Source organism: Micropterus salmoides, unplaced genomic scaffold (genome assembly GCF_014851395.1).
Source record: "Micropterus salmoides isolate LMB-PRFRI ecotype aquatic unplaced genomic scaffold, ASM1485139v1 Ms_hic_scaffold_3, whole genome shotgun sequence".
NCBI classification, from domain to species: Eukaryota; Metazoa; Chordata; class Actinopteri; order Centrarchiformes; family Centrarchidae; genus Micropterus; species Micropterus salmoides.
This window is the reverse complement of record NW_024042261.1, coordinates 16,138,876-16,155,141: the sequence shown is the minus strand read 5'-3', so window position 1 is coordinate 16,155,141 and position 16,266 is coordinate 16,138,876. Positions and strand designations below refer to the sequence as shown.

Below are 16,266 nucleotides of genomic sequence, written 5' to 3'. Positions count from 1 at the left end.
ATTTAACTACACATAAAACACACTGGACTCTGGCATCCTCCCAAAATTCACATGTGATATTTCAAATAAAGCTTCAAGTTTAAGATGTACAACAGTACTGAGCCAACGTGTGCATACTGAGGAAAACACACAAGACTGTTTCTTTGTTTTATTACAACATTGAATGAAGCCTGAGTGTGCACATTTGAACAGTTACAGCCTTTTCATGCTCACTGATTCAACAACAAAACATAATCTATACACGTGTATGCCACACAATATAATCTTCACATTAGTTTATTTTTCAATAACCAGACTTTTCTGAGCATGAAAAACTAAAATAAACGAGAGCTCTTCATTCAGTGTTAGTAAAATTACTGTTAAAGACGTATTCCAAAATGTATATTACACACCAACCTGTCAGTCAGTCGCAGCTGGAGTCAAATATTGACCATGGAAATGCTTTGAGTCATATATTTTCACAAAACCTGTTTGTTTTGTTGCAATACAAAACAATGATTAAAAGAGAAGTGAGCATGAGAACGAAAAAAACAAAGTGCCTTGGTTACCCTACTGCTGCTGAAACTAGTCAACCAAATCAAAGTCCATCATTGGCTGAAGGAGACAGCTTATAAGGTCACAGGCAAGGTTATTAACAGGGACCATAGGCACTGGTTCAGTAGATGGCTTGTTCTATTCCTGGATAGTAACCGAAGCAGGTAGCGTTATTAATCCTTTCCGTTTGGTGGTTCCGTTTCACTCATCATAGTGAAGTGAAGACAGGAACTTATCCACATCCAAGTCATGGGGGAAGCAATCAACAAGTTTCTTCCTTTCCTGCAGATTTAAACCAAAAGTCAGAATTACAAGACAAAAACATGTCTTACAATTCCTCTTTGCTTAATGAGGTAATCTATTTTAGTTATCAGCCTGGCAGTCTTTGCATAAACACTGCATTACCATGTAAAATGAAAAGTACTGATATCAAAAGGCAGTTCTGCTGATGAAATCACCACAATTTCTGATCGTGAATAAAACGCCACGCTGGTGGCCCTGTGTGGTCATGATGCTTATTACACACCAAAAGTGTTGGACAGATGCCAAATAGACACAACTCAGCTATTCTTAGTTCTTCTGAGTGGGATAAAATATATATATAGATTGCCGTGATGGTGGCACCAGAATAAAGGCCATGCTGTTGTTACCTCTGTACTAACTAACTGTTCAGTGTGATGAAGAGGACACTGGACAGACTGCCAGTCTATTACAGGACTAACATGTAGACATCCAAACACATTCACACTTGCAGGCAATAGCTTCCAATGCACCGAACCTACATGTCTTTGAAAGGGTTTATCAGTTGTGATGTGGTCATTTTTATCTCAGTCAGCTTGTCAGGCTCAGTTCAAAGTTGAAAGCTCACGTTTCATCAACTATGCTGTTTTGTCAGGCTCGGCATAATATTATTACAGCCAGAGCGAGACCATATTGGTAGTTTGTATGCAGGGCTCTAAGTTAAGTATGTCCCGCCGTCCTGGGGACGGAAATTGATTAGGGACGCTTAAAAATAATACATTTGGGAAGGTTGCAAGACAGAAGATAAATCTAGCCTAAAAAATAAATAAATAAAACGATGTGATTACTGCGATTAAACCATAACATTAATCTGAAATTGTCAACGTAGAATTGAGTACACAATTCAGGAGTACACACACAGCGAGAAGATAAAACGCAACAGTGACATCTGAAAGCAGTGTACATGTACCTAACATGGCTGTCAGGCAGTTACAGTGGATTTCTGCTGTCCCTGGCAGCCACACCAGCCAAATGTACCACAGTAGATGAAGAAATGTTCCAATAAAATGAAGAAATGTTCCAATAAAATGTGAGCTAATTTATAATTGAATTAATTCCACTGTGTTTTATGTATACCACACATCACTTTTAATTAATTATTTAAACAATTCTATTGTAGAAAAACAGCCATTTTATAATAATTGGGGCGGCCAGGATTTACTTTCGGGACGGTTGAAACTGTATTTCTGGACGGTTTGGGATTGTGGTGAAAAAGTTATGAGTTTGTTATATCTGTGCTTGTAGGGTTGTGGTAGTTGTAAGTACTGTAGAGCTGAAACAATTAGTCAACTAACTGAATAGTTGATTGAACAGAAAATTGATCTGAAACTATTTTGATAATCAATTAAGCGTTTAAGTAATATTTCAATTAAAAATATCAACCTGTGTTGTACTCACTCTGTCTTTCTTTGCTGGCGGGCTGGTTGTGGGCGAAGACTGTTTACGTTTCTTAGAGTTCTTTGAGCTTGTGGGCGACTTTTCTCCAACTCCCTCCTGACGCAAACTGTCTTTCAGTGGAGTGCCTGTCCTGGCGATGGCAGCACGTGAAAGAATCATGAGTGTGTGAGCAGCCATGTTGATGCTGTTTTCGCTGCCAGCCTCACTGGCCGGGCTGCAGGTGGGGACATCCGGAGTGGTGGGAGGCAGCAGATGCTTGGGAGTCCCCTCTCCATCTTTACCCTTCTTCTGTCGGGAAGGGGTCTTGGGACACTCAGCCAACTCCTCCTGGTTACGGCCAGTCCCAGGGGTTCGGGGAAGACTAAGGTCTGTACTACACGCTCTAGGCCTCTTGACTGGGGTGGAAGCAGAGTTGAGCCCCTGTATGTCGTGCAGCATCTCAGCTGCCTGTTTGGCAAGAGAACTGGTCTTTGAGGGGGCTTTTGTAGCCTTGGAATGAGGATTAGATGTAGGCTGGGTGACAGCTGGAGGGCTAAAGTCTCTTGTTGTGGAAGATGAAGATGTTGACTGCTGTTGTTGCTCTTGCGTGCTACCCTTCATTTCATTCTCCTTGTTAGCCGTCACATTTGGCACCTCCTGAGAAGGAGTCCTCTTTTCTGTACGCCCCTCGCGTGATTTGGCAGGAGCTTTTTCTGCAAGTTCTTTCCTGCTACTTTCCTCTTTCTCATTTCTACTTACTGAATTCAGTGTAGAATCAGAAGATAATGACCTAGGACCATGTGAATCCTTAGCTTTTGCTCCCTCGCCCTCCTTATCATGACTCTGTTTCCTGTCAATAGATCTTGATCTCCTTACTGATTCTGGCTTTTTCAAAGTCTCAGGCTTCGAGGCATCAACCCTGCTGGTACTTGCACTTTGACACTCTTGGTTATGGATGTTATGATCTTGTTTGCGAGAGTCCTTTTTAACAGGTTCTTTCTGGTGCTGTTGTGGAGACGTGGATTTCTCTGCCTCCTTCACAAAGCCTCCTCCCGTCTGGGGATCTGCTGAGCATCTGATAGGCTGCACCCTCCTCTTGGGCTTGTTGCCACCCAAGATAGTAGGCTTTGTTCGAGTGACCGACTGCGTATTATCTTTCTCCGTCTGCTGGACAGATTGTGATGTAGATGTATTTGTAGCCGGAGGTTTCGCGGTTCTGGTTGTTTTAGCAGTTTGTTGTTTCACTTCTGCAGAAGAGTCAAAACATAAAATTCTCCTATGTCTAGGAACCTTTGCTGCATCCTGCTGGCTTGTGTTTTCAGCTGACAAAGGCTGAACCAACTTACCAAACAGATGTTGCTCAGTGCCTGGAATTTAGAGAAATAAGGTCAGACAAGTAAGGCAGAGACATTGAAACATTAAGCAGAGCAACACTGATGACATCCTTTGGTAACATAAGGTAAAATGATGTTTGGTCATTTTCAACCATTATATAGCTCTTCAAGTTAACCTGTATCTTACCAGCAGTTGTAGATCGTTTGATTGCCACTGTGGAAGATCTGGGCTTGACAGCTTCTGACTTCTGGACTGGAACTGGGTTTGGTATGGCAACAAGCTGTAAATATAACAAAGTTGATAAGCTTTATTGTTCTGGACATTGCTAAAGGTCTACAGCCCGGGGGGGGGGGGACTTTGGGGCGCCAATGTGACCACACATTAAACAATTATAAAGTCTTGGGAGGATTGAAAAACATACTAACATTTTTGTTACCATTAATGCCGAAATTAGTTAGGACTCTTTACTTTACTGAGGTGACAGGAAGTAAATTTCATGCAAATCTGCCCATTAGATCTCAATATACTTTGACATGGACCAAAGAGATGGTCAAAGAGAAATTTCCTCTATGGGGCAGAATGGTAGATGAAAGGTTGGAGGGTTACAGGAATGATCAGGAATCATCCTATTATTCTGGTGAAAATGGTAAGAAAGATAAGTTTTGACTACAAACTTACAAACTGCAGATAAAGTTATGTTACCTGATTGGACACCATCTGAACATTCCCCAGAGTATTTTGGCTCATAACAGAAACAGGAAGCATCAGGGGCTTAACAGGCGATGGTAAGATGAGTGCTGGCCCTGCATGTGAAGAACACAGACACTTTTATAATAATACCAACGCTAACAGTAATGGGCTTGACTGATGTTAGGCAATAAGCAACAAATATCCACAAAACATGACATCTCCTCTGCACCAGGGACAACACAAAATAGGTGATGTATCCTAGCGTTGTAGTCAACACCGCCCAAACCGAGACCAAGTCAAGACCAAGACCAGAGTTTGTCGAGTCCGAGACAAGACCAAGACCATCAAAAAGTGGTCTCAAGACCAAGACCGGTCTCGAGTACTACAACACTAATGTATGCAGCTGCGGAGTAGATTGCCCTTCGTTGTTTAACCTGTGGACAGCAATTGCCCTGGAATAAGAAAACTAATCTCAGCTCGGAGGCAGGACATAACCTGGTGCCAATATAGGACGACTATGTTTTTACATTCAAAACATTACTTCTACTACATTTATTAAGGAATACCTATTATGCTTTTTAATATTTTCTGGCATTTCTATAATGTTACAATGTCAGATGTTCATGTTAAACATGACCAAAGCTTCAAATGAGGTAAAAGTATTTAAAAGAAATCCCTGTGAGCCAAAACATTAGATATCCCCCTGTTCTGAATGCTCTGTTTTAAACAGTTTTTTCTACTAACGACTCGGTATGATGTCTTTCCAAGTTGGATTTCTATATTTGGTCATTTGCTACAGGCAGGGAATGCTGGCCACGCCCACAAAGGAACATGCAGCCTCATCCCTGTGGCAATTTGGTAAACAATGGCCAATCAGAAGACTGTGCTTTGGAGGGGGCGGGGTCTCAAAGAGACAGGAGCATCTACAGCTTGTCTCAGACAGAGGCTGAAATGAAGGCCTACAGTGGGTACGGAAAGTATTCATTCCCCTTTAAATTTTTCACTCTTTGTTTCATTGCAGCCATTTTCCAAAAATCAAAAAAGTTCATTTTATTTCTCAGTAATGTACACTCAGCACCCCACCCTGACAGAAAAAAACAGAAATGTAGAAATGTTTGCAAATTTATTAAAAAAGAAAAACTGAAATATCACATGGTCATAAGTATTCAGACCCTTTGCCGTGACACTCATATTTAACTCAGGTGCTGTCTATTTCTTCTGATCATCCTTGAGATGGTTCTACACCTTCATTTGAGTCCAGCTGTGTTTGATTATACTGATTGGACTTGATTAGGAAAGCCACACACCTGTCTATATAAGACCTTACAGCTCACAGTGCATGTCAGAGCAAATGAGAATCATGAGGTCAAAGGAACTGCCTGAAGAGCTCAGAGACAGAATTGTGGCAAGGCACAGATCTGGCCAAGGTTACAAAAAATTTCTGCTGCACTTAAGGTTCCTAAGAGCACAGTGGCCTCCATAATCCTCAAATGGAAGACGTTTGGGACGACCAGAACCCTTCCTAGAGCTGGCCGTCCGGCCAAACTGAGCTATCGGGGGAGAAGAGCCTTGGTGAGAGAGGTAAAGAAGAACCCAAAGGTCACTGTGGCTGAGCTCCAGAGATGCAGTCGGGAGATGGGAGAAAGTTGTAGTAAGTCAACCATCACTGCAGCAATCCACCAGTCGGGGCTTTATGGCAGAGCGGCCCGACGGAAGCCTCTCCTCAGTGCAAGACACATGAAAGCCCGCATGGAGTTTGCTAAAAAACACCTGAAGGACTCCAAGATGGTGATAAATAAGAAACTCTGGTCTGATGAGACCAAGATAGAACTTTTTGGCCTTAATTCTAAGCGGTATGTGTGGAGAACACCAGGCACTGCTCATCACCTGTCCAATACAGTCTCAACAGTGAAGCATGGTGGTGGCAGCATCATGCTGTGGGGGGGTTTTCAGCTGCAGGGACAGGACGACTGGTTGCAATCGAGGGAAAGATGAATGCGGCCAAGTACAGGGATATCCTGGACGAAAACCTTTTCCAGAGTGCTCTGGACCTCAGACTGGGCCGAAGGTTTACCTTCCAACAAGACAATGACCCTAAGCACACCGCTAAAATAACGAAGGAGTGGCTTCTCAACAACTCCGTGGCTGTTCTTGAATGGCCCAGCCAGAGCCCTGACTTAAACCCAATTGAGCATCTCTGGAGAGACCTGAAAATGGCTGTCCACCAACGTTTACCATCCAACCTGACAGAACTGGAGAGGATCTGCAAGGAGGAATGGCAGATACCCAAATCCAGATGTGAAAAACTTGTTGCATCTTTCCCAAAACGACTCATGGCTGTATTAGATCAAAAGGGTGCTTCTACTAAATACTGAGCAAAGGGTCTGAATACTTATGATCAGTTTTTCTAAGTTTTAATAAATTTGCAAAAATTTCTACATTTCTGTTTTTTTCTGTCAAGATGGGGTGCTGAGTGTACATTACTGAGAAATAAAATGAACTTTTTTGATTTTTGGAAAATGTCTGCAATGAAACAAAGAGTGAAAAATTTAAAGGGGTCTGAATACTTTCCGTACCCACTGTACATTAAGTAGGGATGGGACGCTCAATACTGACTTGTCGATGCTGTGTCGAGATCCCGAAGCACTGCTCTAAAGCGTGGTTCAAAACGTCAATGTCACGTGACCATAGTGAAGCGAGGCTTCGGTGTGTTTCATCCCTGTTTCAACAGGTGGCACACCTGCCGCTTCTACGCTTGATTCACAGCATTTGGAACAAACCTCACATCAGCCTCTAACTCATTTGACAGATTTGTTCCAAGGACACACAATCATTTGATTTATTGGAGCGACGTGTTGTAGTATATCCGCACCTGTAGGCCTATGATGGCAAAAAAATACTTATCTTTGCCAGCAACAAATGTTTCATGTGACCAAATTTTTCCAAGGCTAGGAATGTCAATTATGAAAAACCCTCCGACTCAGCCCCAAAACAGCTGAATATTTCTGAATACAATTCTTGACATAAAAAATGTGAGACATTGTTCCACTTTTCATTTATCATTCTTGAAACAACTTCAACTTTACTCAGTTACGGATTTTTAATCCATTACACCTCATCACTGCCAACACTCAATATTATTAATTATTATTACACTAGGGCCTATATCTTTCCTGCTAATTATCATTACACCTTTGTTAATAAGCTACTGTATAATACTGTAGATATCCACATTTATTATCAGGCTATATTCTTAGATCTGTATACTTTATTATATTCTCTACTCTGCTCCTAAGGTGCGCCCTCTGACATAGCAATTGTGAGTCGCTTTTGAGAAAAGCGTCGGCTAAATGAGTGATTACTTATGAAACAACATACTTTTATTGCAATCTCCATCTGCTGTCTCTGACAATCTGAAAGCGTTTGTTTGTTGTATGGTGATTTCTGCAAAATCCTGTTGGTCATGTATTCATAAGACGTTTAGAATTGTAAACACGGTTCAGTCATTGTTTCAATGAAACCCCAACCAAGATGTGTCGATATCAAAAGTGACCAGTAGGTGTCGAGTGTCGAAGTGTTTCGAAGTCTCGAAACAATTCCGGCACAATTGCTTCAAACGTTTCAATGTTTCACAAAGCCTCGCTTTACTCATCACTAACATTAAGAGCCAGTATAAGTTTTTTTTTAACTTTGTATCATGCAAAGCTACCATAGAGGAGTCACAGAACTACAATATAGGGCTGGAAATGCAGTATAATAGGTCTTATTTAAAGTAAAATGCACTCTCTTTTACTCCCTATTCTGTAATTGGGCATTTTTGCAAATTTTATTTATAGAGATAATGCTGTAAAAAAACAGATGACCCACTGTTGTCGTCTGTTGTCTCTTACCAGTGGAGAAGCCTTGAGAACGAGTTGGTGTGGTCATCCCATACTGGTTGGGGGGCAAAGGTCCCTTTGAGACACCAGCAGGCAGTAGCAGCTGCCTGGTTTGAGCATCTGCAGTTGGGGGTTCAGTCACAATGAAATAGCTTGCAGTGGCTCCTTGGAGGGCAGGGTTAGTGGTGTCCAGGGGTAGTTGAATTATGTAGTTTTGCTGGGGCTGTGATGTCCCTATGAACGGGGAAGCGACTACAGCCTTACTGCAAGGACTAGTGTGTGCCTCAGAGCTTTGTAGGCCACTAACTGCCTGTGCCACCTCATCCAAGTTGGCCTTCGGTGTGCCAGAGCTTCCAAGGGACTTAGCTGGAGAGGAAAGATAGATGGTAGGTATCTTGTTTCCAGAAATGCTAGAAATTGCCTGATTCGAGGCTGTGTCGCTGGAAGAATTGTCATCCTGGTTATCGCTGATGATGATCTTCAAAGAAACAATATTGGAATCAGCTTCAGCCTTGCTTGGGGCAGCGTGTTTGGTGGATGGAGGGTCAGGTGCTTCAAGTCCTGGCACACAAGAGGAGGAGGAAGCGGGCGAAGCTGGAGTGGATGAGGCAGGTGTAGCTGTAAGCGTTGCAGAGGTAGAAGCAGATGTGGGTGAGCCAGATATTGCTGTGAATGGTGCAGCAGTGGAAGCAGATGTGGAAGAGGCAGCTTCAGGTGACACTGAGAGAGTACACACTGGTTGAGTGTCTCCACTGCTTGAAATCAGTATATGAGGTAGGTCAGCATTCGACGCTGGAGTGTTGTTCAATTCGACTTGTAAAGGGGACAAAAAAGCAAGTTGATTACTCAAAGATGGAGAAGGGGCTGTAGCAGGTTGCTCTCTAGATCCTTGTGCTTGTTCATGCTCCTGTATTTGGTCCACATTATAGGCCGATGCTTGTTCCGGGGCAGCGATTGCAGCAGGGGCTCCTGATGAGGAAACTGTGGTTGATTCACTGAGGGCAGCTGTGGTCGAGGTGCTGTCCTTTGTAACAAGCTCCTGAGTGGCAATACTGTCCGAAGGAGGGGGAGGTGTATTCAATGGTTCATCAACATCCATTGGTGTCACAAAAACACTGTTATTAGAAAGCGACTCTTTTGCTTTTCTGTTTGAGTCCACTGCAGCAGATGAGACATCCCTATGCTCCCCATGACTCACTAACATTCTGGCTGAACTGTTTTCAATTCTGGATGCTTTGCCACTGGGGCCAGTTTTCTTTAACACAGTGGGAGCAGTAGACTTTCTGGTCTTGCGCTCCTGTCCAGCTTTCATCTTCACTGTCAATGGTGTTGTATCCGAAGCATCTGTGTGTTGAGTGCCTAAAAAATAAACTGATTTTAGAAATTAGCATGTGACACAAATTCAAACACAATTTCTCTGTGTCAATAGTATGATACAGCTGGCCAGCTGTCGTCAACAAACTGTGGTGAGTATGCACACTCTTTGTGAAGCTGGTGAGTTTGTCCTGCTTTAGACATGCACTAACAACAACACAGATAATGAGGAATTCAAGTGCTAAGGTATGTTGAGCAACAATTATACCTGTGTGACTGATTTAAGGATGATACTATGGCTGCATGCATACACAGAGACACATATGTACTTATACACATACACACATAGAAAGTTGTTTAAAGTGCAAAAAGTAATTGATTATTGGGAATGTAATTGTTCACGCCTCCTTTCTCACATGGGGACTGTGTCCAACAAGTTCTGTACCTTTTACAAAACTGACATTCACACCAACTTCAGGATGCGATCGGCAAGAGGTGAGAAAGTAAGCAGGGTTTATACTTCTTTCTCTTTGAACTGTATCTGTTCTTAATTGAACATGAAGGTTTTTCTCTCTTCCAAAGTTTAAATTTTCAAGAAACCTGCCGTGACCTGTGTGAGACGGAAGACAACATTTAAATGTTCTTCTGAGAGCCTACTATTAGCTTGTAAGAATACCTAGACTGCCACTCTGAAAGGGTTTGACTGCAGATGAAGGTCCAGCAGTGTCACTCTCTTCTGGACTACTGCTAATATCTCCATCCCCTGGTTCTCCATCAGTGAATCTGGTTTTATCTGGAAATAAACATTATAAAAAGTCTGTTATGAATTTGCTTTCAATTGTGCTTTCATACACAATTGAAAAGGATAGCAATTCATTACTCTGCACAACAAACGCTGGTAAATGAAAAGTGGGTCATAGTTACTGTAATCAAAGAGGTCATAGAGGGCCTGAAAAGCTGGGTCAGACTCTGTTTGCTCCAAAATGTCATGGATGGCATCGTCACTCATATGGATTTCCCCCTGTACCATGTTAACAATGCACAGCTTAATAAAGTGATCATGATAAATGCTTACAAGAAAGATTTCTGAGGGGAAAAGGAAAAAAGAAATAATAGTATTTATAGTTTTTCCCGCACCTGTAATCCTAAGATTTCATCTATAGACTGGTCTTCCTCCATTGTACTTGAAGAGGCCTTTGTTGTTTGGGGCATTGGATCACTGAAATTAAAGATGAAACAGAGAACAAAAAAAAAAGTACAGCCATGTTATTTGCTTGCAGTCATGCCACAAATTTGACCCTCTTTACACCTGGCATTTCAATGTGTTTTGAGTGATTGTACTGCAATCGGATGGTGCTTGACCTTATGAAAGTACAATTGTAAATGCATACAAGACACATTTCAATTTAATTTTTGTTTTTCAATTCAATTTTATTTATATAGCGCCAAATCACAACAACAGTTATCTCACACAATATACACACAGAGGTACAGACAGTGAAGGTGATGTTGCTATAGACTAAATGAAAAATGGTACAGATATTACAGACATTGAGGACAAATTGTGATGTGATCAGCAAACCATCTCCAGAGGTGGTCAGGGATGAATTGTTACCATACTGAACACAAGTATAAATGCAAATGCTTTGTCAATCTACATGCAACAACTACGTGGGCAGAAACAGCGCATACAGGCAGTGTATCCATACAGTGCTGTGCGAGAATGCGCTTAAAGAACGCAGTTCACTGAACATGCTTATGTTTTTGGTGAATGTGAACTTGCTCACTGTTAAGATAAACTCAACTACTACTCTAAACAACTAAATGAACAGAAATGAGTACACAGTATGAAGAGCGGTAAGGCAAGGAAACGATGCCAGGCTGAACTTAAGTTTCACTTTTACTTTTCAGCTGAGCTATTACATCAACTGCTGAAGAGAGGAAAACATGGGAGTATAGAGAATTATTTTGGACTTGTGCAAAGAAGAGGAGGATGTGATGAAATGTAATCAGGTTAAAATCATATCTAGATACAATCTGGATATGAGACACATTTTAATGCGAGGTGTAAAGGGGGTCTATGATTGGCACTGACATAATAAATCATCTATAACAACTTCATACTTAAAAACTTTACACTTACCTGGCAAGGATTTTGTTGATGTTTTCAGCAAGCTTCTCTTGTAATGATCTGTCCCCTAATATCTTGTCACGGGCATTTTGTATCACAAGTTGCTGTGGAGATTAGCATGTGTTGTGAAGTCACAAAATGTATGAATCATATATCTAAAAAAAAAAAAAAAACATTCAAGAGCGAGAGCATGCCATTGCTGATGCCACAGTGTTTCCCATACATTCAGTTATTTGTGGCGGCCAGCCACAATATCAACACTGACCGCCACATATTGATTTTTGATTTTTTTACTAGGCCTATTTAAAATCGTATTTGAGCTGTAGGCAGCGCGTATTCACGTAGCACATCCTCTCGCTCGTCCCTCTCACCCGTCCATAGATCTCACTCTCTCTCTCATCCGTCCCTCTCTCTCTCCCTGATGAACACCGCTGCACAAATCTGTCCAACACAACGCTGTCAATGTCGGAGACCCAGCTATTAAAAGTTATTATCAAGCCATGTATGGTAAGGAGCCTAGCAAATAAGGAGAGCTAAGATAAGTTAACAGCTGGGGTTTCGTGGCTAGCATGCTGTATATAGCTGCGCCACAGTTACACCGTCATTCTGTGGGAAACACTGTGCCATGAGGTTCTATTATCACGTATTGCTTCTAGAAACAGAGGTGTAATGCTAAGAATTAGCTAAATAATTATTCGCAGGACTGAGCGACAACAGCCCCTTTCAGCCCTTCCATCCCTGAACTCACATGCATATATAATATAAAATATTACATTCAATCAGTGTCAACACCTGTTCCAGTGGAGCTGACCCTAAACAATGAACCAAAAATCAGCCACAAAAGTATTAAAGCCTTATTCTTCTGTATGTGGAACATCTTGTCATTCACCACACAAAACACATTTATTTTGACCTACAAATGTAACAATCTAAAAAGCTAATTAAGCCATAATTTCATGAGTGAAAACACTGCTTGTCTATTCAAAATGTCTCTGTGTTAAAGAAACCAACACCGCAAATTCAGATCTGCTTACAGGAAAGTTCCCATCGACAGCCTCTTCAGGTTGGGTTTCTGCACTGAAGCTGCTGGCTGTGATGGCACATCTGCCCGGGCCACTGGATCCACTCGTAGCACCACCTCTCTTCCTGGGGGTGTCCCTGAACACAGCAAAACAGATTATAGATTTGGCAGCAACATGCACATGGCTTGAGCAAAACAATACAAGCCCAATAAAGTGGAATCGCACGCAAAAACACCACAAAACTGAAGCCACATGTCAGATCAACACATCTGACATAAAGCAGAAGCAAGCATTAAGCTGAACATTTTCACACCTAACTCTTTGAATGAAGGGTTTGTCTTGACCAAACAAGAGTTGACCACAGTTTTGGTGAGTTTTATGATGAGTTAACAAGTAAATTATTTCAAATCGGTCAAAGACCAAAACTTGAATTCAGAGGGTGTATGGTTGTATTTTTCTGTTTGACAATGAAAACCGGTGTAAGAACATTTTCTTTTCGACATTTTGGGAGTTTATCTGTTAGCATGCTAACTTCAGTACATATCTCTGAAACACAACACAGACATCGTAACATAATGTCAGAACCATTACTACTTCACATACTGTTGATCATGTTTAAAGTGAATGTTTTAAACTAAACCTCTGGCCAATTTTTTTTTCCTTCTCTTTTATTGAATGCTGTGTTGTTTATTCTTGGTTGATTGTAAAGCACTTCGGACACCTGTTGGTTAATGTAAAGTGCTATATAAATAAATGTTGATTGAAATAGTTACACCTGTACTTTCCCTGCAATCACTTGTCAAAATATCTTCTGTGACACTAATATTATGTCTCAATTTGTGTTCTTCTGTACTTACACTTGCTATATTGAGTGCATAAGTGTGTTCACACTGACAATTATAGCAAAATGAAGTGCAATATGAGCACCTGAATGGTATACTTGTAACAGTTAAAAAGTTGAGTGTGAAACGCTGGAAAACCAGAATGGTCGCTATCTTGGCTACATGGCGGAAGGGGAGGGAAGCTGCAGCGGTTACTCCGGTGAACACCACAAATGTAAATTATACATTCTTTTTTCAAAGTCAAAGAAGAAGAAGAAATACAACAATAATAAACCTTACCATTTCCGACGTCCAGGCGACAATGGGCCTGGATTTAGCCGATGTTCAGAAACAATTATCTGTACAGGTGAATCTCCTGTAACGGACACATTTTGTCACACACTATATAAAAGCATATATTTTTGTAATTTCTGATAGCTTGCAAGCATGCTAAAATATCTTTCAACAAGCCCTAATCAAAATGAAGCACAGGGAAACTTTTTCAAGCCATTATAAAAATGCATAATAAGCTGTATAAGTATCATCTGCATACAATAAAAAAAGAAAATAATCCAACATAATTTCAACATAAATATTGTATTCAATATTATATAAAAAAGACAGCCTTTTTTCTAATAAGTGGAAACAAAACACAACATTCTCAATTTTCATCGTAACTACCCGATAAATAAAATATATTTTGAGTACTGCAAGTATTTTATACTGACTGGGCGTAGCTAGTAATCGGCTGACATCTTGGGTCTGCGGTTGGCTGTGTGGGGCAGTGTAGCTCATGGGGGTGGAGTGGCCGAGCATGCTGTGGGAAGTGTGCGCTGGGCTGAGGATGGAGCTTGTTTCAGAAACTGATGAGCAGACGACACCACCAGCTGAAGCCACGGTCAAGACCCGCTGCCTCGCCATGTTTGCCAATCCTATGCGTGAACGTGCTGCAATGAAAAGAGGCTCGTAAGTAAAAGGCCTTTGTGTAAACCCCGAGCAAACACATGACTCAGACAACCAAATTCATATGATCTTTTTTTTTGTGGTTTAAACCTTTATTGGACAGTTGACAGTGAAGTGACTGACAGGGCAAAGGAGGAGAGAGAGAGGGCATAACATGCAACAAAGGCCTCTGGCTCGAACCAAAGAGGCGATTTCTAACATCACTGTTTGACTACCGTGTTAAGAGAGGGTGATAATTTGCACTTTCAATGTATTAACAACAGGGTTTGGTGCTAGACACGCCAATATTAAACACTGTAATTACAATAAGATTCTGATTAAGGAAGCCATTTTTCAGGCTGTCAGATTATCCCAATTTGTAGCGATGCGTATGCCATAAACACATAATCCTAACAGAATATTTTATATCTTTCAACTGCATCTCCACACATTTGAAGGGTAGAAATCATAATCCAAAAATCTTGATGGCTGGGAGTCAATAGAAATGTATGGGAAACATTGCGATATTATATACAGCAATTTTTCCCATACATTTGGGATCAGTGTTTTTGTACCAATAATGTGTCTTTTACCGGCAGATTTTTGCAAGAGTAAGCTATTAGTAATAAATTAAAATGGAAAATCATTAACAGACTTACTTCTTTGAGATGCTGATATAGCGGGGGAGTTCTGCAATGACCTAAGGAAAGATATAGAAGAATAATGAAACAATATCAGTTGTTGAAGATCCCTGTCAATATCAACTTTGAACAGAAAACAGTGAGAATTGAGATTGTGGTCAGTTTCATCTTATAGCAACAGTTGCAGTGATTTATGTGATAAAAACTTAAGGCTCTTTACCTGATCTGGTTCAGTGTAAAATCCAGCTTCTTCCACAATGAAGTCATCATGGCAGGTACCTCGGGACAAGACTCTGTTCAAGACATTGACAGGTTACCAACAACACAAGCATAAGGCATGAATAAGAATATATCATAAAGAGTTCATTTTGTAGTGTGAACAATATCAGATTATCTCACCCTTTGTTTTGGCAGCCACATACTCATTTAAGATTGTTGTTAGGCCTTTTCCAAAGACAGACTGTGTGAGGGAGAAAAAGCAATGAATCATACACGCAACGTGTAACTATTATGCGCATTACATTCACATGACAGTGCCGATCAGAGAAAAGGGGACACACTTACAAACACACAAGCAGGAATAGTCCCATCTTCTGTGGTGTGGTCGGCATACTCTTTCAGGTTTGGGCTCTCATGGATGAAAGCTTGGCTTGTGGAGGACAGTCCCTCTTCTTGGAGGTAGCCTGGAGAAGACGTTTAACGTTACAATCACCCAGTTAACGTTAGAGAAAGCAGGGGTTAACGTTACGTTAACATTACAACAAAGTTCAAATGGCAAACGGATAGTTACCCTAAATACACTGCATGTTTATCGTCGACCGTTGGCTTGTCAACGGTTAACAACTGTAACAGTTCAGCTTTGAGCCGCCTGTTTACAGTTAAAGCTAAGTATCATTGTTGCTAACGCTAACTATTACACAGCCGCTTCGCCCGACAACAGTAACATTACTTACCCAAAACAAGCCGGGCGACGTCGGACGGTAATAACATGTCTGCCTGTTGGTTGATATAAAGCGAGTAGTAGTGAAGCGTTAGTTTACTACATGTTCAGGAAAAGTATCTCAAAATTTAGTTAAACAACATCAAATTAAAAACCGTCAGCGGTATTATTGTGAAGGAGACGTCCTGAGGACTCCGCTGCTTACTCAAAAGGCGGGGAACTCAAGTGCGCATAACCCGGAAGTTTCAAACCAATCTGCCGTTTGAAATGCTGGTAGTTGTAGTCCAATTCATAACATCAAGCTCCACTACATCCAAGAGGCTGCCATATACACATATATT

At 41.2% G+C, this 16,266-nt stretch overlaps 1 protein-coding gene across 2 annotated transcripts; it reads right to left on the bottom strand.

Moving 5' to 3' along the window:
• Positions 1–134: 134 nt before the first annotated feature.
• Positions 135–16,147, bottom strand: npat (nuclear protein, ataxia-telangiectasia locus). Of its 2 annotated transcripts, XM_038692611.1 has the most exons (18): positions 15,939–16,147; positions 15,550–15,668; positions 15,385–15,445; positions 15,206–15,278; positions 15,004–15,044; positions 14,131–14,349; positions 13,703–13,778; positions 12,594–12,717; positions 11,572–11,663; positions 10,566–10,647; positions 10,353–10,449; positions 10,105–10,221; positions 8,127–9,473; positions 4,249–4,349; positions 3,733–3,826; positions 3,558–3,578; positions 2,233–3,458; positions 135–816 (listed from the first exon to the last, which is right to left on the bottom strand). In XM_038692611.1, the coding sequence occupies exons 1-18, from the start codon at positions 15,973–15,975 to the stop codon at positions 736–738; spliced, it is 4,008 nt and encodes a 1,335-aa protein (XP_038548539.1). In that variant the 5' UTR covers positions 15,976–16,147; the 3' UTR covers positions 135–735. The 2 variants fall into 2 exon arrangements, with proteins under 2 accessions (XP_038548539.1, XP_038548538.1); XM_038692610.1 differs by having other exon boundaries at positions 2,233–3,578.
• Positions 16,148–16,266: the final 119 nt, after the last annotated feature.